Source organism: Chroicocephalus ridibundus, chromosome 1 (assembly GCF_963924245.1).
Source record: "Chroicocephalus ridibundus chromosome 1, bChrRid1.1, whole genome shotgun sequence".
NCBI lineage: Eukaryota > Metazoa > Chordata > Aves > Charadriiformes > Laridae > Chroicocephalus > Chroicocephalus ridibundus.
This window is the reverse complement of record NC_086284.1, coordinates 87,657,973-87,683,396: the sequence shown is the minus strand read 5'-3', so window position 1 is coordinate 87,683,396 and position 25,424 is coordinate 87,657,973. Positions and strand designations below refer to the sequence as shown.

At 38.3% G+C, this 25,424-nt stretch overlaps 1 protein-coding gene across 4 annotated transcripts in view; it reads left to right on the top strand.

The window, feature by feature from the left end:
• The window catches only part of SH3KBP1 (SH3 domain containing kinase binding protein 1), a 231,854-nt gene that overhangs the window by 189,017 nt on the left and 17,413 nt on the right, over positions 1-25,424 (top strand). For all 4 annotated transcript variants that reach the window (XM_063342720.1, XM_063342750.1, XM_063342729.1 and 1 more), the window contains 5 exons: positions 5,732-5,833; positions 9,779-9,830; positions 13,811-13,891; positions 16,326-16,488; positions 21,571-21,656. In XM_063342720.1, the coding sequence (XP_063198790.1) occupies positions 5,732-5,833; positions 9,779-9,830; positions 13,811-13,891; positions 16,326-16,488; positions 21,571-21,656 (484 nt within the window). The remainder of the gene's footprint in view (positions 1-5,731; positions 5,834-9,778; positions 9,831-13,810; positions 13,892-16,325; positions 16,489-21,570; positions 21,657-25,424) is intronic.

Sequence of the window (25,424 nt, the reverse complement as noted above, 5' to 3'; positions counted from 1 at the left end):
GTTGGGCAGATGACTAGGGCTAGTGTCTTGTCAGTAGTGTCTGGGTACAGCTGCTTCTGTGCAGCGAGTGGAGTATTTGTAAGACTACGTAATATAAGGCACCTTATGCTGGGGGTTTTTGTTCAATCTCCACTGGCTTCTGCTTTTTTACGGTTGGATTGAGAGGACCGAGGGAAGGAAAAGCACAGTGTTTGTTCTAATACAAGCGCAGTAGTTTTGCTGCTAAGCAAAACTGTTAATATAGGATACCGTGTGTTTAAGAGACCAGGCAATGTCGCGATTCTTGAACCCAAAAGAGGAGGAAGCACGACTCTAGTGTTTTATGGCTTTTCAGAGACAATATGAGAGTTGCTGCAGGCAGGATCACTGCAGTTGCTAAAAGGAGACTAGGCCATGATCTTATGCTTTCAACCCTACTTAGGTATTTCACTGTATTTCACTTGCATTCAGTAACAGTATGAAAAATCTGGTGCTCCAAATGGAAACTTTCTTTGCCTGTATATTAAAATATCTTTGCACGGCTTTTGTCTAGTCTCTCTAGTCATGCATATCTCTCTTCCCCCTCCTCCGCCCCTACTCTTCTAGTCACCACAGACATACTTTTCAGAGTGGAGCTGTGTTCTTGTCTTCCTTATCTTATCATTGGGTTTGGGTCTGTATTTTGTTTTCTTCTTTTCTGTTGTTTTAAGATTCCCTTCTGCAAAAGAAAGTCTCTTTTCTCCAGATGATTCCTTCTTACAACTTTCTTCACAGCTTGCATGTCTCACTTCTAATTACGTGAAGGATATTTTCCCCTCTTATTCTTCATGTCAAGAAGAGGACTAGTGGTTTTTAGTTAATCCGTGTATATCTTTAAAATTGTTGGCAACATATTAACAAAAGCTAGTTGTATTCTGGTTTTCTGGTAGTTGCCATTTCTCCCATGTTTACCCTTTCCTCTTACAATATTCATAAGAATTCCAGCTGAGCTTGATGTTTTACTACCTTATATTTTGTGTAAGATTTATTTCCTATAAAGTTTAAATTCCTCCTTAAAAATTCCTCAGCACCTCTGGCTTTCTCATTGCTATATTTTATCCAATTCTTTACCTTAATACTTATCAATGAATGTTGCTAATAAATCCAATGTATTAAGTTTATTATCACTTATTTTGGGATCTGTTGAGCTTGGAATTAGAATGGATGCTGATTCTGCCTTAGAAGAGCTTTTCAATCCTTTTTACATTTTGCCTCTCCTCCCTCCCTTTACTTCATTCTCTAAAAAGTCATTGGAATTAAAATTCATCAGAGACAAGATTTTGGAACAAAACTACTTCACTAGAAATGAGGATAAAACCAAGATTTGTGTTTCAATGAGAAAATGCTAAAATTTCCCTCTAGATTTTTGTTTTATTTCATGAATCTGCCTCTGCCTGAACAATGAAAAGAGGCCTGGCAATGTGAACCAGCAGTGGATTTCTCTAAGGTATTTGATTGCACTGTCACTGCAGTGAGTACTTGAGTATAGTCTCTGAGTCAAGCTTTGGTAGGAGCTGATTTTTACAGCAGCTAAATGTTGGCCCAGCTACCACCTAACTTGCATGAAGCCTAGTATCTGTCAAACAGAGTTTCCACTTTTTTGCCATGTCTTGCTTTTCAGTTTTTTAAATCTTTTGTTTTTCTTTTTTTTCTTAATTTAAACTAAGATGCGTTTTTAGTAATGTAAATAATTTATTTTTTTCAGGACTTTTGGGATATTTCGGCTTATTATTTTTGTCTGTTTACATTGTTATGAGTCTGGCAGGATAACACGGAGCTTTTGTATGAAATCTGCCAACCTTGAACTCGTGAAGATATATTGAAAAAGTAATGTAGTTAGGATTTTGTGGTTGATGGGGATCTAGAGGTATTGCAGTAGCTTTTGCTCAGTGTTGCCAGGCAGCCACAAGGTTTTAATCATATTGCTCTGATTGCACTTTGTAGTTATGTCATTTGTTAGTACTTGAGGCAGCTTGTGCAGCTGTAACTCAGGTATCCTTGTACAGTGGTCTGTCTTGTGATGAAGACGTACCTGCTGCCACCATCGTACGTGGGCTCCGGAGGCTGATGAGGCACAGCAAGCCTGCAGTGGGGGGCAGCAGGAGGGCACCACCATCGACATTCTTCACCAGATCTCATCTGTAGCTTTTAATTTTTGAGATCTCTTTCTGTCCTTTTGCTCAGTGAGACAGAAGCCTCCTCTGGCAAAAAAAGTAAATGAGAATATTAAAGAGAAACTGCCTAAAGCTTTATTTACTGTATGAAAATCCTGTCTGGTGATTGGCTGCGTAAGCCTGAGCGATAAGCTGGAGAGGAGAAAAAAGCAAACCTGCAGCTGTTTGGGATTAATGAACATGTAACACAAACAGTGTCTCCATGAAAACAAATGAGCTTTTAAAAAAGCATTGAATACAAAATTCATATGTGTTAGTAAAATGAAGAAGCAGGGGTAAGATTTGTGTTTCTTAAGAGCATAAAAAAGCATTCAACCTAAAAAGAGTATATGTCATGTTGTGTGTTGTTTAGTCAGGATTATTAGCTAGCAATAAGCTGTGCTGTCAGTTGAAGCACAAGCTTTTCATCTCTGGAAGCTTGAATTATTCTTAATATTCTTCAAAATCTAAATTGGGTCATAAATGTTTTGGCAATTTCAGATTAGCTGCGTAGGGGGTGGAGGGCATTATAAAACACGCCATGTGATAGAACAGTTGAGTGCACTGATTACTAGGCTGCGCAAGTAGATAGAGCCAAGTGGGAGGGCGCCTTCACATCAGGAATGAGGGGTTCTGGCTCTGCGGTAAACGCAAAATCCTGCACAGTGCCTGCTCGTGCCATGCATGACTAGCTGATTATCTCAGTCCTTCATGGAGCCCTGTATTCCCTCAGCAGATATTTTGAAACTAGTCAAGGATCAGCCCTGCTCACTAACAAAGGCTTGACAGTCTAACAGAGCTGGAAAATATCTCCTAAATAACTCCAAGGAAGGTCTAGAAAAGGTAAATGTCCTTGGTGAAGGCCACCCTGATAAAGGGAAGGGAGAATGTCGGAGAAAAATACAGAATGATCATGAGAGAAAATGACCAGAAAAAGAATGAAAGGATTGTTCACTGCCTGAATTTGTAGCTCAGGAACACATTACATCAGAGTATTGAGATATGAAGGAATACGTACCCGAAACAGACATGATGCAAGAAATCAGACTATTTAGCTTGCATATTTAGTTAGCACATACGCTGTCTCAGGAGATGAGGTGGACTAAAGCTAAATAAAAAGCCTAGCACAGAAAAATAATTATCTCCCCCCCCCCCCCCAAAAAAAAAGCAATGATGTTCTTTAATGCTAGTCTGTTTTCTCTCAAATATCATGCAATGTTTTTGCATTATAACTTACAGAAAAATACCAGCAAGCATAGTCATTGTGAATGATATTTTTAAGACTTCTCTTCATATTAAGTACACCACATTAAGTTAACTTGCCGCCTTCTGTCATCCCTGTAGCAGCTGAAATAAATGATTTTGTGGAAATCTAACAAGGCCATTTTGCATACATGTATTATCATGTAATCTTTTATTGCCCATTCACATTCAGATTTTTTTCATTGGGTCCTCTTCCCTATTTAAACTGCTGTTTACTTCTTCTAGACAAAGAAATACTCATTTTCTCTTACTTTTTCCCCTGTGTGCTTTTGTAATGTGTGCATGATTTGTAAACATTTATCTTCAAAACTTTTCTAAACTTTGAGGGCATGCCATGATTGTTCCTAGGCAGGTGATGAACCGATGATCAGAGTGGCTATATTTTAAAGTCTTTGCTCATGTTGTATGATCACCTTGAAAAAAAATCAGATCTGTCCTTTAATGAGTATTTAGCATTCTGTTCCCCTATACACATGGCCACAACAGTGACTGATTTGAGCATGTGACATTTTTAACCCTAGAGCTTTTAGATACACTGCACAACAGGTATGACTTCACAACCAAATTGTGTAGATGAACAATGTTAAGACACGCACTTCCACTTGGTATTTTTCAAGCTATTTTCTCACACCACAGGGACGTTAAGATTCTGGATCCCTTGATCCAGTGCTGTTTCTGGAGGGATGTTGCCTCATCGCATGTATTAGGCTTGTAGAATTTGGCCTGTTTCATTTGCTTCTGTCCAATATTTTTAGCTTTGTTCTCTGTGAAAACCTATATAATTATTTGGTGTGTGTTGTTGCCTCTTACTTTTTCCTAAACTGCCTGCCTGTTCTTGCCTACTTTTATTAAATCCATACCCCTTGGTTTCTGCTTGTCACTGTGTTTTAGTGTTCCAGATGCACAGTTTTTTCTCTCTCACTTTACTGAAAAGCAAGAAGAGAGGGGTGATTGTAATGAGTGAGCTTTGTACATGATCATGCTTTTTCCCACAGCCCAGATAAAGTCATTGCAGGGAAAGAACCACTCAGTTGAACTCTTGATCATTTCCAGTGCAGCTCTGCTACCTGGACAGCTGGATATACCTGGCAGATGCAGATGGTTTGGCCAGTCCAGATCTGTAGCTGTGGAAGCTGTGATGCCACACTGATTGCTTAAGGCTGATGTTGCCAGATGATGTGGGATCCCAGCTGTAAATCCAACTCTGCTTAGCTATGGGTCTCATAGAATGGGGGGGATCCTTGGTGAGTTTTTTCTCATGTCCAGCCCATGCACTGTTTGTGGGATTCCCCCTTTCCTCATGTCTCAGGTGTATCATATTTATTGCATGGCTCTGAGCCACGTGAAGATTTTGGGCTACTGCTCAAGAGCATAGAAAGGTTGGCCAGCCTGGTGCTAAGCCAACTGCTAAAATTGGCTGAAATGGTGTTAAGATTGAGCGTGTGATGGGTGACTTTCCTATAGTTGTGCTTTGGAAAACAGCTGAATTGGTTCAGCTGCAGATTTCAGAGAAGAAGAATGTGGAAAATCTCAACTGGAAGTGTTTTCCTTAGCAAACACAAAAATAAGTAAATGTGGAGCTTACCATCCAGGACTCAAGGAACAAATTTAACCTTGTCTAAAATGGTTGTGGCTTCAGTTACTAGTATTACTCATTACTGAAATAGCTGTACTAATTTTTTCATTATTTAGACTCACTGATACAGTAGTTCACTTATTGCAAGCATTTAGCTGTACATTGTTTTGCTATGCACACTGCATTATGCTGCTCAAAAATACTGCAGAAAAAGGTGATGCTTGATATTGTTCAGATGTATAATGCCTTCTTAATTCGACTGTGATGAAATTTAATAATCTCAGAAGTAATTCTAATGTGTCAAGATTTTCTTGAAAGTATGGGAAATAAAGGAGCTTTTTTACCTCCTGGGATGTATGATCTTTAATTAAGTTATTGTCTTTCTGGAAAATGAAGTCAGAAAGAAGTAATATCATAAGTGCTCAAAATGCTTACGGGTTTAATAGATCAAATGGTGAAATAGTGTTTTGCTTTAGCTGCAGACAAGCTCTTGAGCTCTTACAGCATGTTTAGTGTTCTTTCCTAGCTGCTCCATGTAATAATGTAATGCGGGGTGATTACTGAAGTTTTTATCTGGTAGATTATCCTGTTAACCTGGCACTCCAATAAATTGTAATGTCCTAGCAAAAAGGCGGAACATTATGAAAAGAGCACTTCAGCACACCTATCTGTTCAGCACACAAGCACGTTGTGGTTTTCATTTTATTTTACTATTTTGTAGGATTGCATTGATGTGGGTTGGTGGGAAGGAGAACTCAATGGCAGACGAGGTGTGTTTCCTGATAATTTTGTCAAGCTTCTTCCTTCTGATTTTGAAAAAGAGGTAAGCAATGTATTCTTTCATTTTCACTTTAGAATACAGAATGAAAGCGGAGTTGAAAGAAATCTTCTTTCAGATATGTTATTTTGACAAGGTTTTACTTCTAACTTAATAACAAACAAAAAAACAATTAAAGAAAACAAATTTCTGGGTTACAAAGCATCTACAAAGAGAACATGTGGCACTCAAAGTCATATTATGGAGTTTCTCTGAAGGGTTTGATTGGCCTATCCGGTCAGTCCACCTCCACTATGTTGCCCTGAAAGCCCTCTGTCCTGCATCCTGAGTTACAGGGAGGAACTGGAGGTCCCAGAGTTATTTACTGAGTCAGGTGATGCAATGATGACCAGAATTGTTAGCTTTTCTCATCGTTTTTGTGGTGAAATTATAAAAAAGTTAGTGTACCACCTGCATACTGATTGCCAGCAGTCAAGCACTCTTCCAGAATGAAAAGGTTGAAATTTTAACCATGAGATTTGAAAGACAATAGTGAGCTTTCGGTATCTCAGAGACATATTTCTTTACTGCTCTCAGAATTATTAAAAGAGAAGGTATAAAATCTATGCAGAAGCTTTTTCAGCTTCTATTTATTTGAAAGAGATGACATTGTGACTTGCCAAACAGTATTTAGAAATCCTGCAGCTTCCTGGAAGAAAGTAATGGATTACTTCCCCCAAAAGTCCATTCCATTTTTAGTAACCTTTTCAGTCATCAGTGGGATATTACGAGCTTGCAATCAGGCTTTTGATGAGTATTTCACAGTGACAGTGTAAGCCTTCTGTGATAAAACCGAGACTTACTGACACTGAGCTTCAATCTTTGGTAATAAAATTGGATGCCGGAGGCAAAAATTAAATAACTTGGAAAGCTTAATAAAGAAACTATTAAACCACTGACAGAAACTAACATGATAATTATTGAAAATGAAGGTAGAAGAACAGCAAAAACTGTGGGAGATGAAAATGCAATTCCATAGCAGACTGGATATCCTGGCTTTAGGCCTAGTAATAAAAGAAGGTAATTTCCAGAAGAGGCAGAAATCATAAACCTTAAGACATAGAGAGCCTATTATAGAAGAAAAAAAATCTTTACTCTTATCCACTTTTTTGTGGTGAAATTTATTCATTCTTATTGAACTTATAAATTATATATCTTTAGGTGTTTTTTTTCTTTAGAGTATGATGAATATAACTTGTAGAATAAATTAAATATTCAGACATTTAGAAATTGCAGCTAGCTTGCCGTGAATGTGGAGAATAAAATTTTATTAATTTTTAAAATGGCACAGATCTGGCCACATGAGTAAGTAACTGTTAGGACTATGCACTGTCTCTCTTTGCTTGAATTAGTGCTAAAAGGGAAGGAAATGGATACTTTTCCAGTGGTTCTGTCAGGTATTTTCTAATGTGATCCAGAAACCTTGGATTCCATCCCATGGTCTGAAAGTATTTGTTGCAGTAGTTCTTCTGCTTGTTGAACAAAAGCTTGGGATCTTTTCCTGTCTTCTTGTTCAGTCCCCAATTTTTCCAGTCCTGATTCTTCTCCACACACGGCTATTTGTCCCAGGACTTTTCTATTCACTACCTTGTCCCAGTCTCTACCTCTCAAGTGATCTCAATTACAGGATTTTGCCCTGAGCTCACTACCTGAGTCTAAATCACCATCTGGATTTATTTTCTATCACTACACCCAATTTCTTTATCCAGCTTGTTTTCCTCTCCCCCCTCACTCTTTGTCCCTGCTCTGTAGTTTTATTCTCTTCTTGTCCAGCCAATCCTGTTTTGCTTTCTGTTGGCTTCACTTCTACTCTGTCTCCATCACCTTCTCGGTTATCTCATCCAGCCACAGACCCTTTTAATTCCTCCTTGCTTTTCCATGTTTCCCTCAGCAATATTAAGGCTCTTTCACTCTACCTCCTTTCTGATCTTTGTCTGCCTTTTTGAAACAATATATTTCCTTCATCAGCTTCCAGTTAAAGCCACTTTATCTAATGAACCATAGGATTGTTTCTCCTTTGTGTTTACCTACATTAGTGTTTTAGTTTTAATTTTAAAAGTTGAATTTGTAGTGAATCTCTCACTTGTCCATCTGCACTTAGTGTCCTTTGGTTTGCCTCAAAGTTAAGTCTCAGGGGACATGAACTAGACTCCTTCCAGATGAGAACTAAGCCAAAAGATGTGCTAAAGGGGTGCACCTCATATATTCCAGCTGCTGGACAGTCAATGGGATCAGGCTTACACCACTCCAGAATAAAACCCAAAATGTTTATATCGTGCTGTTGGATCTTCAGCACCAACTATTTCACTCTGCGGCCATTATCAACCACACCCCCAATTGCTATCACAAGACATTCATTGTCCCTGTCTTCTTTCCTTTCTACGTTTTCTGCACTTTTCTGTATTTAGACTTTGAACCATGTTGCCTAAATCCTTGCAGAAGTGTCTCTGAGGGTATAAGGGACCCACTGTTTTGGTCAATGGCCGGCTGCAGTCAGGCTAGAGAAGATCATTCTGAGCTCCTGACTTCTTGGCAACAGCTGTCTCAGGTTGATGACAAGAGGTGAACTGGTTAGGATAAGGTGGTAGGAGAAACCTGAGGCTTGCAAGATGGCAACTTCAGAGTTTTAAGCTGTTAGGCTTACCCAGTTTGTGCAAAACTGGTATTTATTTTTTTTTTCCAGAGATGAATACATTTGCTAGATTTGAGAGAGATCCCCAGGAAGGGTGAGTGGCAAGGGCTTAGCCTTCATGGAAAACCTGCTCCCTTGTCAACATTCAGACTAAGACTTGAGAGTTCTAGGGCAGAGGCTGAACTAATTACTGCGAGTGACCAAAACGCTCTTTCTTGAAAGTAGGTGAGCCATTTGGCAGATACATAGAAAATAATAGGGGGGAAAATCAATATGAGTTTGATAGAAAATATCAACTTAAATGGTTGACTGAAGTTTGGCAAAGTTATGCATATCTGGAAACATCATCATGTAGGTAGTTCCACATGACAATATACAGTGTTGCACAGCCAGCAATGTAGTGACTTATTGTGATCAGTTAAGATCTTTCTCAGAAAAAAGGGTGGACATATGAAGAAAACAATTATTAATTTTTACTTTGGCTTTATTCTCAATAATTTTGATTTTTAATTTTTTTTTTTTAAGAGTGAGAGTTAAGGCATGTCATTTGATCTGGCATGGTGCTCCATTTATTTTTGTATTCATTCCAAGCTGTATATGGTGAATGCCAGAATGCCAACACAGAAGAACAGCCACTTCTCCCGTAGCCATAGAAGAGAAATGGTTCTGTCACTGATTTGGTAGTCATGTTTCTCAGCCATACCATTACAGATCTATTAGAAAAATGGTCATAACAGAAAAGGTAAAAGTAAAAAGTACAGATTGGTGGGAATAATTTTTCTCATTTCACCAAACATCTAAAACTCTGATAACTGTCTTTCACAATTAGAGCTGTAAATGAAATGAGTGAATAAAATGTAACCTTTGCAGTATTTTCTGTGTTCTGCATTTTTACCCCACTTATGAGTCTAAAAAAACCCAAACACTTCAGGTTTTTCCACATCTATCTAGCTTTTTGTGTTTGTTTTTTCCAAAATGGGTTGGAAAATTTACAAGATTAAATTTTAAATAAATAGGTTTCTTCAGTAAACCAAGGGTTATGTATGTCTCTAATCTCGAGACACATAAACTGGTCTTTTATTTTCCCCAGCAGGACATTTCATTTCAAAAGCAGAAAAATGTCATTTTATTTGTCAATGCTATTTTCTCTCTTCAAATTCATTTTAATGAAGTTATTTCAGGGGAAATACATGACAGATCTGTATCTTAAGTCTTGTAATTATTAATGTTAAGCAATGTATAATTAACTCCAGCCTTTGTATGAATGAGATTTACAGGCATTTTGAAGCAATTTGTTTTCTTCTGTTATTAAATTTTAGAGACCCAAGAAACCACCACCTCCATCAGCTCCTGTCATCAAACAAGGATCAGGTACGGTTCAGCTGATTTTGTACAGCACGTGTCAGTCTAAATTAAGTGTGTTCAAATTTACCTAGAACTCATCTCTATCAAAATTGATAAGCAGGAGATGTCTAGACAACAACTAATAAATCAGAATCAAATTGCAAAAAGATGATAACCCTGAAAGACTGTGGTGTGCTCTTTAAATGTATTGCAGGCAACCATCTGCACCATTTTAAAATAATATATTTTGCCCCTTAAACATGTCAATTTGGAATTAGTGTAATACTTCAGTTTTTAAAAGTTCTCCTGTTCCGTTCCTTCACTGAAGTTAATTGTGCACATGTCTTTGCAGATTAGAACCAATATGTTGGAGTCTAATAATACCTGCAGGATGAAACTGCAGTCACTTTACACCTGCAGATCTGATTTATTGTAGAGATAAAGAGCTTTTTTGCTTATCTATAAGGTAGCATCAGCTAAATTGGCTGTAATACAGTGGCCCCATCTGGGTTGCAATCTAGATCTTACAGATCTGCATGAATGCTGGAGCTGGCTGGCTGTCTCCAGGTTCTATGCCATAGTTAGGTTTCTTGGTTTTCAATACTTCATAGCTATAAGTATAAAACTAAAAGGAGCTATCCTGCATCTGGTTATGTAGATAATAGTATTGCAAGCATATGAAGTGGCTGATTATGTTTTCCAAACAGGTGAGTGCTAGCAAAGCTGATTTTGGAATATGTTAGACTGAATTGTATATAAATACTGAGAGCTGAAACCACTTTTATTTGTAGTTTTAAAATGAACTCTCAAAATTTTCAGAAGTGCCTGCATGATTTATTTTTTCCATTAAACTTACTTAGAAACAGTTAAAGTGTCCACGCACTTGACAGTTCTGACCCCAGAAACCAAATTCCTGTTCTATTCATGTAAAATCACAAATCGCGAGGCATGGGATTCTCTCAGTTTTCATTTGTATTGCAGTTGTGGTGGAAACATAACTATGGCAGGAATTCTTTAATCGCTTAACTCCACTTGGTTTGTTAAAATTCTGCAGCAGCACTGCCACTTCCCCCACTTCTTTAAAAAAACAAAATGAACACGTCCAATCTAGCCAGATTATTTTTCTTGTTGCTGTGGTCTGTTCCAGCTTTCAGTGCTTTAAAAAGTAAATTTCCTTCTCCAACAGTCTTGATCTATTAACAGAAGAACAAGTTACACCAGTGTACAATTTACTGTGAATCAATAGGCTATAATTTAACTAGTTTGAATTTGTTAAGCAGTTCTTTGACTGCAGAATCATGACTATAAATATTTGGTTTGCTTATTGACACCCATGGTTTATTCTTCACTCTGTCTTGAGACTCCTAAAAACATAGATTTGATTTTAAGATCAGTGACTAAGTGTCCAGAGAGAACAGTATAACTTTGCCATCTAGTGGTGGTTACACAGTAAAGATGTCTTAATGACTGCCTGACACGTTTTTTGGAAAAACTCTATAAAATGTTTCTTTCAATTTTTACTAGTTAGAGAATAATACTTTTAATATGTTTGTACCTGTTTGCATCCAACGCATTAGCCGTGTCACCACAGCAGGATAACGTGCCCATTTTCAGAGGGAGAATGGATGCATAAAGTATGCGGACAATTTGATAAAGGCCATCTAAGTCTGTGGCAAAGCCAAGGCTATTGCTGTTCTTTGTCTTCATACTTGGTCTTTGACAAGTCCTGGGTGATTATGCACAAGAGTTTCTTCTGATATCTATTTAGAGGTGAAAATCATCCTATGTTTGTTTTCATCCTGACATCCTCTACTTTGTCCAATTATCACTTTACCGAGATAACACTGTATTTTACCACATCCCTATGCCAGGCCTTAGTGTCGATAGTAGGTAACAATTTCCAGTAATGTTTCTGCATATTTAGCCAGTCATAGCATGATGAATAAATTGAGAACTGTCAGTTGCAGCCTAAATAATTAAATATCAGTATCTTCTGTTCTGATGCAGAGTGTAAAATCATAGCAGAGAATTAGAATTGGTCTTTGTAGTACAAGCAGTGCATATGTAAAGGAGATGGCTAGTTTGTATTACAGTATAGCCAGAAGTTTGGCTGTATTTCCAAATTATGCACAGCAGTAGACTGCCAGGGCCATCTGTGCTGGGCAACTTCACAAATTAAGGTGAAAACTGGAGAACCAAAGTTAGGAGCACAAGTCCCTTACATAGTCATTGAAAAGCAGTAGGCATTTCACTGGGTAGCTGGGATAGGTAATCCAACTGTGCCCACACTGGTGGGTGGGAATGCTCTGTTGAGTCCCTCTGGGAGCTAGTATGGAGTTCACCAGAGCTTACATGCAGGTGACCTTCTGCTGGCAGCTAAGGCAGGATCATGGTTAGTTTGGGGGTCACAACCCAAGTAGGGAGCACACCTGAGCCCGAGAGCTCCTAAGTGTTTGTAGGCTCGTTGTTTGAGACATGGCCTGAGAGTGTCCTTCTGTGTGTTAATGATGACTGTTAATCTTACTGTAATTAGTATATAGACTTGTGTCTCTCTTTTTTTGAACACACTGGTATGTGCAAGACTATCAATATGTTGACTTGTGCTTTACATAACTTGTGTTTAGAAAGGCTGTTTCTAGCAACAGTTTCTCCTCTCAGGGGTGAAGTATTTTTCATAGAATCAATTAGGGTGGAAAAGACCCTTAAGATCATCGAATCCAACTGTAAAATGGCAATTCAGTATTATTTATTGACATGATAAGTGATACAAGTGTTGCCTGTCCAACAGCACAGTTATATAAAGAAACAATGGCCAGTGATCACTACCGATGAGCAATTTGCACTGATGAATACTGATTTCTAGGAACCAGCTGCAGTAGAGAGTTGCAACAGCACATTTAGAAAATGTAAATGTACTTGAGAACTGCATATAATAGAACAGATTGGAGCAAAAAATTGCCTTGTGTTCCCTGCCCTGCCTCCTCTGCTTTTCTTGGATGTCATCTACTATAATTTTTATTGAAATACTAATAGTGTTACCTAAAGCGGTTTTCAACACGACTACGTTGAAATGGCATTAGCACCTAGTAGTTAGCCAATGCAGTGAAGCCAACATCCAGTAAAGCATTTCTTATAATACGGGGATTGCATTGTGCGTGTGCCAGGAAATTTTTGCAAAATCTTCCCGTTGTTGGTGCCACGAGTTCCCATATCCCTTGTAGCAACAGAAGTCAGTATGTCAGGGTCTCTGGTACAGAGGCAGAAGGTGGCAGAGGCTTACACCTCCAGGCCAAAAGCTGTCAATTAAAATCGTCGTGCAGAATACTGTCAGTACTACTGTTCTTATCCTTCTAATTTGTGGAAGTGAACAGCTAGTACTAGAGGTGAAAAAGAGTGGGGAGTATCTTAATGTAAAATAAGCCCTGTATATTCATCTATATTTCTGTTGGCAGAAATGCCCAATTAATTGATTTATTCCTAATGATTCTCCACGCTGTTAAATTGGTCTTCACTTAAGTATGTCTACAATGGTAAAGGGTGTGTCCCCATTTAAGAATCTGTAGTTACTGAATTATTTTTTTTTCACAGAATGGTCTGAAAGTGCCTATTCTTTTGAGGTGCACGCTTTGGAAGCTGTGAACTTGGCTGTGAAAACATAAACATTCAATTGCTTTTTTGTCATCATGGTATAAGCAAATCATAGAATCATAGAATGGTTTGGGTTGGAAGGAACCTTAAAGACCACTTAATTCCAACCCCCCTGCCATGGGCAGGGACACCTTCCACTAGACCAGGCTGCTCAAAGCCCCATCCAGCCTGGCCTTGAACTCTTCTAGCGATGGGCCTTCCACAACTTCCTTGAAACTAGATTTATGTTCAGTTTTACCAAGACATTTTCACATTGGAGAATGTAAAAAGCCTAAGAAAGTGCAGAATTAAATCTTAGGTGGCCATATGTGCTGATTTGTTGACTTGTTCAAAATTCCAGATTTTCCTTTTTTTGACAGGTACCACAGATCGAAAGCTTGAAATCAAAAAGGTGCCTCCTGAAAGGCCAGAATGTCTTCCTAATCGAACAGAAGAAAAAGGTATGAAATGTGCTTTCCTGCCTGCTCTTTGCAGAGAGATAGGGGAAATGGAACCGATGCACATCCTCATTTCCCAGTCCCTGTTTTCATTAAGTATATTGTTTAGATGTGTATTTCCCCCTCTGATTGATCTGTGATGATATGGATTTTGGAAAGGATCTCATTGTTGCTTTTGGGCTAAATTCAGGGTATTCAATTGTACCAATGCAGAGCTGTTAAGTACCCGCAGCCTCAACCGAAGTCAAGGGGAGATATGCTCTCAATACATAAAATGCTGTCTGAAGCTCTGTGCTCAGTAAAACCCAGGTCCTTGATCAAGTAAGATACTACAGGTTAGCACGTACTTTTTTCTTAACATCTCTATGCCTTGGTTCTCTAGTTAAAAGCAGGGTTGGTGGTTTTCCTGCATCACAGAGGGGGTTTGTGAAGATATAGTCATTAATGCTTATGAATCACCCCATTATTATAGTCACAAAAGTCATAGGCAAGCCTGTGAAGAAATGAAAAAATTCTGTCTTCAAAGCCAGGTTTGAACATTGCAAGAAATGGGGCACAGTACTACACAGAGCAGTGACAAGCAAATTAAACCTTTAATGGTTTCATTGTGCATTCTGAACAGTTGGGGGAAAATAGTTACATTGATTCTATAATTGAAGATGGGGTCGAGTTTCATATGTTTAAGTGGACCATTAGGTTATAGAGACAAGTTTGTTTATGGGATTTCTTAACTTTTAAGTATCCGAACTTGCAATCTTTTAAAAGGCATGTGTATGCACGTGACTAAATGTATAATATGTAGTTATAGTTTAGTGCCAGATCATTCAGACTTTGCACCAAGATCTGTTTCTGGATATACGTCTTAGCAATCTGCCAGGTGTTTTAGCACGTTCATCTACATAAGTTTACTTCTGGTTATGTGCGCTACTTCTCATGCTTATCTTAGCAATAAAACCCTTTCCTTTACAATTTTGGATTTACAAAGCCAACTGTCAAAACGGTGGAGGAAGTTTAAATGTGTTACTGTCCCATCGTATAAATATCTGCAACTTTTCTAAATGTTGAAAAGAGGCCATAGGAGCCATGCCTACATTTCTGGAGTACTGGGGAGTGGCAGGAATTGTTCAGTGTGGTGTGGCAGGAGGGGTGGCACAGGAACGTTCTTTATCCTGTGTGTTGGTACTGCCTGGCCCGTCCCTCATACATAGTTTAGATTCTTGGACACTGGTGCAGTATAAATTGTCATAGGAGTAAGCGTGAAAAATCTACAGAATATGCTGGAAAAGAGTCAATCCTACAGAGGACCCAATGATTGCATCAACTGAAAGTTTACTGAAAAAGGGTATACGCCTGTGAACAACGGTTGCATACTAGACTATTCCGAATATAATGTGGGTTGTGTTTCTGGTGATTTATTCCATGATCCTCTCAGACTGAAACCTAGAACCCGTTAAGCAATACCCTGTAACATTCCCAATACCTCTTACGCATATACAGAGGTGTTATATTCATGATGTATCATAGACACTGTTGTCAAGGGGAGTGTTGACATAGTAGGATACAGAGAGCAAAACTTTGATTCCTTTGAGAGTTTTGTCCTTTCTTTAAGAAGAATCAGATTTCCTATGGTGTGGCAAGTGCTTACAAGTTTGTTTTGTAGTATGAATTTAGAGCATATTATTTACAAGAGTCATTCATGTGTATTGTACTTTACATACTCACAAGCACTGCATATTTGGCATTGAATATTGGTATGGTGACACTTCCTAACTATGCATAATCAGTTCTGCAAATGATCCAGTTTTTCATTGTCAAGCTGAAAAATTCAGTATATAAGTCTGTGCTTAAAAACCTGAATGAAAGGTCTGATTTTTCCAAGGGGTTTACATCCTGCCAAACCACTAAATTTTAATGCTTGTATTTTCATTTAATTGTAGTTCACTTGAAATACACTTTTTTTTTTCCCCCAGAATCGATATTTCTCTGTTTGTTCAAGAGATGTTAAGAATATCCAGCATAATTATTTTTGTGACCTTCTAACTTAATATTGTTTTATATTAGAATTTGATATAAGTTGTGCTCATGGGAAATTGTTCCATGTGATAGGTAATTTTTTGCCATTCTTATTTTTTACACTCAGAAATTGGCGAGTTACTAAAATTAGAAATAGCATTCCCATTCAGACACTGCACACACATTTCAGCCATGAGGAATTACAGGCAGAGCAGTCAGGCAGAGCAAACAACTGATTTGTGGTAAGCATGTTATTTCAAATAAAGAATGATATAGGACCAAAGTGGAAAGGAGATAAGCTTTTTCTTTGTACACAGTGTATCTACAGTTGAAGATTTCTTGTTTAATTGTAGACTTGTGAGTGCAAATGAATTCCACTTAATAATATCCGTGTTCTTTTTTTCGGGAAATAATTGATTTAAAGAAAGATCAGAGAGAGAGCAAAAACAGTTAGACTTGCAGAAGCCTTCAGTTCCTGCTATACCTCCGAAGAAACCTCGGCCACCCAAAGCAAATTCTGTGAATAGACCTGGTACCTTGCCCCCGAGACGACCAGAAAGACCAGTTGTGCCTGTGACTCATACAAGGTATTGTTTTTCCTTTGTCCAGTGCTTTTGGGACTAGTGGAAAAAACACACATTTAAAGAACTTAGATTTAACAGTTAATGTCACAATTTATTTCACAGTAAACTGTATTTAAAGAACAAAAAAAAAAAGAAAAAAGAAAAGCCTTCTAGTTATCTGGCTGGGTCATAACTATCTTCTCGAGATTAATAGTCTGAGACTGTTTGTTACTAATTAATTTCTACTGATGAACACACCATTAACTGCAACATCATAGTTTCCAGTGCAGAATATGTGGGAAATATCTGCATCAGAATGTTGCGCTGATATTGACTTTCTGAGTTTAACTCTAATTACTCTAGCTTAGCAAAAGCTTGGATTGTACTGAGGAACAGCATTAGACAATGCTGTTTTCTTTGATCATTTTACATCAATTTTTAGCAAAATACATGTGTATGTGTCTTCACAGAATGTTCTTTAAGCTGGTGCCACTGCAGAATACTGCTGTCAAGTGTTCATGCTCTAATGTTGGTTGTTATTCTATAGTTAGATGATGCTCTTTATCAGAGGTGGTTACAGCCTTTGAGGAGCACTGCGGAATTGGACATGACAACACAACTCCATTTAATCTCTGCCAGAGCTTGGAAAAGCAGAGGTTGCAGAAATTAAAGCCTGTAGTCTTCATCAAGTCTAGATGGTTGTATTAGTCATCGGCATCTGGGTTGTGCACTGTAGGCTTCCTTTACGCATAGTGGATAGAAATAGGTGAAAACCAGAAAGAAGCAGTTACCTAAAATGGGCAGGCTGCACATCTTGCAGCTAGAATACAGGCATAGAAATAATTTTACTATTGTACTGTTAGAAAAATTATCTGCCATTGAACTACTGGAGTTCAAGTATGCTAATGGTGGATTAAATACCAGAATTAGAGTATAGGGTAGAGTGGAATAAAATAGAAATCCTAGACATTGATTCCCCTCATTCCTCCACATATGTTTCATTAAATGCTCTCAGTGTGAAGTCTGAGACACATAAAATAAAAAAATGGTGCCTGCCTTGTGCTGACAGTTTCATCTTACTGAAGTGCTTTGGCTGTGCATCTCTGAGAACTTAGTCGTCTATCCAGGTGCTATTGCCACAACTTCTTGTGGACTTCTTGGCTTTAAACGCGCTTGCCCTGTTGTTCCAAAATATAGTCCACACCTGCTGGTCACTTGGGCGTGCTTGGAAAAGCAAGCATTTGCTACGACCTTTAGATTTAGCTAAGTGATGTCTTCTTGGCAATACATACCCCAGTGTTCTGTTCGCTGGCTAGGCATGCAACGGGGTAGCTATTCTTTTGTTCCATCCTTTGCCTGGAATATTTTAAACATATTATAAATATTTTAAACATTTAGAATTGTGGAGGGATGTTTTATTTCTCTTCTGTTTTCCTTTTTTCTAAGTAAAAAATTGCATAAATGAACCATGCATTTTTAAAGTACTTCAGTTTTCATGTTAACAAAGTGAAAAAGCAGATCTAAACAGTAACCCTGTTATGTTTTTAATTGTCCAAACTCTGCTATGTCTAGCACAGAGAAAAAATGGTTCTTTCTTTTTATCTAATACCATTATATTTGAAAGAATTTTACTTGTGACAGTAGTTAGGTTACAAATGAGAAAGATGTTTTTTTAAGATGATGATGCACATTGATGATCACAGTGCTAGCAGTTTCCCTATGAATTTCTTTATCAGCTAATTCAAATTAATGGAGTTGTTTCATATAGCTGTTCTGCCTGGTAAGGTCTAACTTGTAAGGGTGTCTTGTAGGAAGAGGGCGGAAAGTTCACATAATGAAATAATCCATGGAATAGACTTTTAATTACTTGAATAATTAAGAAATGTGAAACTTGAAATGGAAGCAGTCACTTCAATAAAGGTCATTTGTTTTTCAATTGGTTCAGTTTAATAAGATAGTAAATATTTTTTAAGACCTGCTGGTGTCCATTTCCAGAATCTGAAAAACCTAAAGCAATTTGAATAAAAATTGAACCAGCAGAATTTTTGCTGACCTGTCGTGGTTTAACCCCGATGGGCAGCTCAGCCCCACCCAGCCGCTCACTCACTCCCCCACAGTGGGACGGAGGTGAGAATCGGAAGGGCAAAAGTGAGAAAACTCGTGGGTTGAGTTAAAGACAGTTAAACAGATAAAGCAAACGCTTTATCTGTTGGCAGGTGTTCCGCCATCCCAAGGAAGGCAGGGCTTCATCACAGGTAGTGGTGACTTGGGAAGACAAATGCCGTAACTCTGAACTTCCCCTTCTTCCTCCTTCTTCCCCCAGCTTTTATTGCTGAACATGACCTTGTATGACATGGGATATCGCTTTGGTCAGTTGGGGTCAGCTGTCCTGCCTGTGTCCCTTCCCAGCTTCTTCTGCCCCCCCAGCCTGCTCACTGCTGGGGCAGCGTGAGAAACAGAGAATACCTTGACACTGTGTAAGCACTGGTCAGCAATAACCAAAACACCCCTGTGTAATCAACACTGTTTTCATCACAAATCCAAAACATAGCACCATGCAGGCTGCTATAAAGAAAATTAACTCTATCCCAGACAAAACTAGTACCTGATCCTGAGGAAAAAATTGCTGTAGTTACAACGTGAGCCTCATGAGATTTCCATGGCAGCTGCTGAGCAGAAGAGGGTATTTTTCTGTTGTGAATAAGTGGCCTGCATCTTATGCATCTCACTGACTTCTTGTGGCAATGAATGTTTTTCCATTTAAATATAATCCTCCTTCCTTGGAGGCAGGTTAGGGCTTCAAGGGTAATAGGAGAGACAAAAAACCATGGGGGACAGAGAATAGCTGTCAATTTGCTCCAAAGGCTTCACAGCTTATTTAGACATACCTGTGATTATACCATTTACTGATGAGTCAATTCTCTGGAGTAGGCAAGCCATAAAGACCTACAGAAAGGGCATTTTTACAATCAGTCTAAACCAATCTGTGTCCATGCTGCTGCTAACAGGAGCAGGTTCCCTCTCCTGGCAGCCCGTTCCCGCAGCCTCCCTTATGTTAGCACCAGCATTGTGCAGCCATCCAGCCATATGGGTCAGGGAGCTGCTCCAGATGGCAATTAATCAGTTTGCAGGGGGATTTCTATTAGTGTGGGCTTTCTTTCAGGCTGATAATTTGTCTGGTCAAGCTGTCAGCCTATCTGCATGGGCACGAGCAGAGGGAGGGAGATGCTGTGACCAAGAAGGCATGGCTCCGCTCCTTTCGCGACAGTATGGATGTAGATTTGCATAATAAGCCCACTGATTCTTTTGACGGCGGAGCCAGGTTTACAGCGGAACTGGGTTTTTTGTGGGGTTGATGTCACACATCTTGGTATCTTTTATAGTCAAATGGTAAATGTTGTGACTTTCAGCCCTGAATCACACCATCCTAAGAATCTTCTCCAAAACCATACTCACACATTTCCTAGAGCACTTCCAACTCACATGGTGCTCTCAGTTTGCTGGGAAATATATGTGTGCAAAACAGAGTATGCAGTCAGATGCTCATTGCCCCGTCAGCCAAGAAACTTATAGATTTACAAATATATAAGCAATTTTTTAAAGAAAGTTAAAGGCCAAAAGATAAGAAAACTAATTGATCAGGTAGATCACTTGGAGAATATCCTTATTAATCATCTTGCCAATTACTACATTTTTTCTAGGAATGTGTTAAATTTCTTCTCTTTTCTTCATGGCGCAGACTGCCTGCCATATTGATAGCTGTGTAGGACTGGTTTGTTTTTCAGGTCGTAAACTGGTTGCCTGTCTTTCTTAGTTCATAGAATACTTGTCACCCTACCACAGTGTTTAACGGGATGTATGTTCACTTAATCTGTGACTTCCTCTGGTTTTTAACACAAATTTTCAGGCTCTTTATCACAGTCTTCCTGAAGTCTGAAACAGGGTTTCCAACCACTTTGTGTATTACTCATAAACTGCTGCCATGAGTTGAGGTTCAGGCCATCTGTCGTCAGCTTATGGCATCAAAAGCAGAGACAAATGAAAAAAATCAATGAGATTCAGGAGCTTGCAATGTATTTTACTGTCAATGGCTAATTACTGCTGTTTGTAGAAATGCACATCTGCCTGGGTTGTTTCAGGGACAAGATCTATATTTTTACCCATAATTTGGGTACCTGAGGTATATCATAAATGTTACAGCGCTACGCTGGGAATAGTCATTGTGGAAAAACTATGATATTCATTAGTTGACCTGATAATGATGGTAATTATTGCATTAATTGGACAGTTGTTATCACAGTAAATGTCACAGGGATTTGTCTGTGTGACCTATGCAATGCCAAGCTATTTGCCTACCACTGGATCTTTTTTAATTAATTGTTTCAATAGCCAGATTATTTTAGTAAACTTGAGTAGTTGTGGGATATAAAGTTCTACAAAGAGAGAATAATCATGTTGCTTATGTTTGAGCTCCTGTTTGATTTAAAAATAGTTCCTCTGTATAAAGTATCACAACTCTTGACACTTGCCTATTCCAAAGACATTTTCAGACAGACTAGGTGATCTTGTTTCTTTAGACCTGTGGAAACATTATTCATAGTCTAATCTCATAAGCAGCATGCATAAATAAATCCTCTAAATAAAGATGTTCTTTTGGTGGAAGAGCTGCGTTTATGAGTAAATACTAGGAACCGCTGAAATGCACAATGCTGGCTTGAGGTTCTCTCCCTTTCTGCAGCATTCTAGATCTCCCATTGCTATAGTTTATGCAAGCCAATTAATTAGAAACAGTTATGAATAAAGATGTCCCTTTGCCCTTAGATTTCCTTCATGTTGAGATGCTGTGAACATCTGAAGAATTACTCAGGACGCTACGGTGTCTAAAATAGGCTTTTTTGACAGGTGTTAAGGAGAAATGAGATAAGGTTAATCCATACAGCATGTCTTCTTACTGGTGATTGCTCTCTCTGACACATTGCTATTACTCTGGAGCTACAAAGGAAGAATATTTCCCTCTCTCATTATTAATTGCAACTTGTCTATCAATTTACTGTAACCCACACAAAAACTCCAATAAAATATCTCCTCTTCTTGATCCAAATGTAGGAGTGATAGTCCGAAAGTGGAATTAGTGGGCAGTACAGTGTCCGGCACTCTAGAGAAAGACTCCTCTGAAAGAAGCAATGACATCGGTAAGTTATAGTGCTTTTTATAGTTTGCCTAAGAAACGTATAGTGTAAAACTCTGCTTTTTAGTGACTTTGTTATGATCCAAAAGGCAGTTTGAGGATTTGGCAATGAATGTGTGTGCATTTATATCAGATTTTAACTGCAGGATTAAAGGATCATTTCTGCTTTACTTAAAAAAGGTTTGTTGGGGTTTTCTGTTTAAAAAGAATTTTAAAAGGAAATATGGAATGGTGATCTATTTTGAATAGAAGGGCTTTTGTTATTTCTGTTTAAAAGTTTGAAACAAGTGAGAAGGCCAACAATAATAAGTCATGCTTGTTTAACAGATGTAATATTAGTGCTGCCATATTTTTAATGCTGCAAAAGATTGTGGTTTTGGTGCAGTTAGTAATCTTTACACTTTCCAATACAAAGGGATAGAGACCCAATTGAGGTCAATCTGAATAAATTTTACTGCAAACACCAATTAAAAGTAGTCTACATTTCTCTTGAAAGTAATAAATTTGTGTTCCAAACAGTTTAATCGGGAAATCACCTGGAAAGGAGTAACAGTAGGTTATTTTTCTGTCTTCTCTCGCCCTCCTTCCTTCTCAAGTTGGCAGTGCAGGAGAGATGTTTGCTGGGGTGACTGCTGCAGTAAGTGGCGTTGGAAAGCAAGGTGCTCTGACTCTTGTCCCAGGGCTGTAAGCAAAAGCCGCGACAGCCATCTTCTACCTCTACTTAGAAATACGCCAGCGACAGCTGCTGCCGTCGCTCTCCTCCCCAGTCGCAGCTGTGCCGCGAGAGACCTGTTTTTATAAAAGGCAGAACCAGGGTACCCTGCATGTGTAAAAACTACCTTTTGCTGGCAGCACTAAATGTTATTTCGGTGAGGTGGTTTCTACCCAGACTGCTTTATTAGTAAAACATTTCTGTGAAATATATACTTCAACAGCCAAACCTGCCTTTTCTTTGGACTTGGAAGCAGAGCCCTAAGTTATAGTTGGATTTTAATTGCAGTGTAACAATAAAATGCTAAATCAATTTCACGTAGGTTTATGAGCTTTTCAGCATCCATATGTCTGCTTTTTTTTAACCTTCTGCTGTTGCTATGGTTTATGATAGTAACATTCTTATGGAGAAGCAAGTAGTATGTTTTTCACAGATTTTCATTTGGGATAAACATGGAAAAATTGAAGCTTGTGATAAGTTGCATGAATATTTTTATTGTAGAGATTAATAATAAGGGATGGTATGGGAATGCAGTCAAATTTTACCATTTAGTGCTGTTACCCATGTTTACAAATTTGCTTCAAAATATGTAAGCCTTTGCTCACTTAAAAGAGAAAGCTGTGAGTGCAAATAACATGTAGTGGTGTGATGGAAGTAAACATTTTTTAATCCTTGTGCTAATTTCCTTGGAATCATTATCAGGATAAAAGCTTACAGTGTTTTGTATTTTTTTTCTGGGTTTGTTTTCTGTTTTTTGTCTTGTTTTGTTTTGTTTTTTAACAACCTGTAAAAGGTTAGGTAGGAAATATGATTTCTAGTAATTTTTATTCATTTCCGGAACTTAGATGTTGGTTTTTTTGTGTTGTTGTTTTGGTTTTTTTTAATGTATAATAGGAGCCAACAAGAGTCCATAAACTAAACCACACACATGTTGCAAAGGGTTTAGCTAATGCCCTCCTGTTACCATTAACAAGGGGAACCTATTGAGCCCAAGGATAAAATAGTGTGAATACTTAGATAAGTATAACTTGATAGGGTCAAACCAGGATGGCATTTACAAGGGCAAATCATGTCATTCTAGCCTGTTAGACAACTCATGAAAAAAAAAAAAAAAAAGAAATATGATTTTGGAATGAAAGTGGACCCAAAGATCATAACTGTTATAAATTTTCAGGGGACTTCTGACGGCTCATGTAAAATATTGTTAAAGAAATAAACAGCCTTTTAAGAGAGGTTAGAGTAATAAATTACAACTTAATAAGCCAAAACAATTCACTGTGGATTAACGTCTTTCACTATGAGGAGAGGTTTGGAGTTCAGGACAGTTTATGAGCAGTGTAATTGGAAAGATTTATGATAAATGTGTTAGATTTTTTTATTTATTTACAAAGAGAACAATGGGTTGGAGAAATCTTGTGGCTAAATGAGTTGTTAGTAAAGATGATGTATGAGTGAGTGGAGTTGTCCAGTGTATTCCAAAACAATGATGGATCAGGCAGCGTGAATCCAGCTAATATTTAGCTGTGATGTGTGTTCCCAATGTTACCCCGGTGTCATGTACTCTGTGGGGAGGACAGCCTCAGCTTCTCTGAGGTTCATCCTTCCAGTCAAAATGGATCTGATTAGATCTACCATTTGATGTCTTTTCAGTAATCCAAATTTACACAATAAATTAGAGTGGACCTATGTGACAGACAAGGTGGGGCTTAGCAGTAGCCTTTGAAAGAAAATGGAAGTTAAATCGCAGAAGCTCGGGTTTATGATCATTCTGGTTATTGGTTACTGGGCTCCTCTTTACTCTTCCATTAGCCCCAGTGCCATTCAAGCTCTCGGAGAGGACAGAGGGAAGAGCAGCAGTCAGTTGCAAGTTGCCTCACCCTCTTCTTGCTTATGTGAAGTACTGATGATCAATCATGGACTGAAAATGAATAATACAGCACTCTTCTGGCTTTTTCTGCACTAGCCGCGTTAACCTGGATAGTGGCTGTTGCGTTCTCAGCCCTATAGCCAATCTAAAGCTCTCGGTCTTTCTTTCAAAGCAGAGAGATGTAGAAAAGCACTGGAGAGACAGTTTTGGTTATAAAAGCAAAGCATACTAAAGCTGGATGGAGAGCAGTTTTCCATTCTGTGAAACCTTTTTAAGGATTTCTAAACTGGTTGCTTTTCTTTGTCATGATAAGACCAAAATCTTTACAACGAGGGAGGAGAAGGTACAGGGTCCTTCCATATGCCATCTCACAAAAAACCCAAACAAATTATCAGCAAAACAAAATCAGTAATTCCATCAACAGTTGAGAAGCAATATGCAGAGGGGAATTGGGACATCCAGGTTCAAAACTTGTATTCTGTCCAGGTCCCCTATTCTAGAACAGTGTGTTAAACATCGCTTGTTTCAGAAATGGCATTTTTCTGTTTATTTTCTAAAGTAATATTCCACCCGTGGATCAGTGTTGTCTAGCCAGAAAACCTCATAACTTTAAAAACACCTTTAAAAACGTTCAGTCAGCTTTCCTGATCAGGAATTCACAAATGCTTGAGCAAGGCTGAAGTGATGTGTAGTACAGTGCATAACATTCTGTCAGTTGCATATATAAAAAAGTTATTTTTATGTAGATGTTAGCGCATGGCTTGATTTCACTAGCATGTTCTGCAGAGCTGTGACTTGGCACTTAAATTTCTTGATGATAATACAGCACTGATTACAATTTTGCAATCTGTACTGACAAGAGCAAGTCCTGTTCAGCAACATCACTGCTGATTGTAGATACAATGGCAGCTATTACTACTGTTGTTCATGCCTTTGCTTCTTTCCACAATCCTTACAAAAACCATTGGAAAACTAGCCTTCAGAATATAATATTTAAGAGGAACCATTCCCCATTCCTCCTCACTTCTTCTTTTGTTTTCTTTTTCCCTGTTTTCAGTGATGCCTTTACTTTCCTTTCCACACATCTTTCATCCAGCTTTTCCCATTTACATCTCTTTGCCATGGGTAACTCTTCTTCATTTCATGAGGGTAAGGCTTTTGGTTTTTTCCATTTCTTCTCTGTCCTGTCTTTG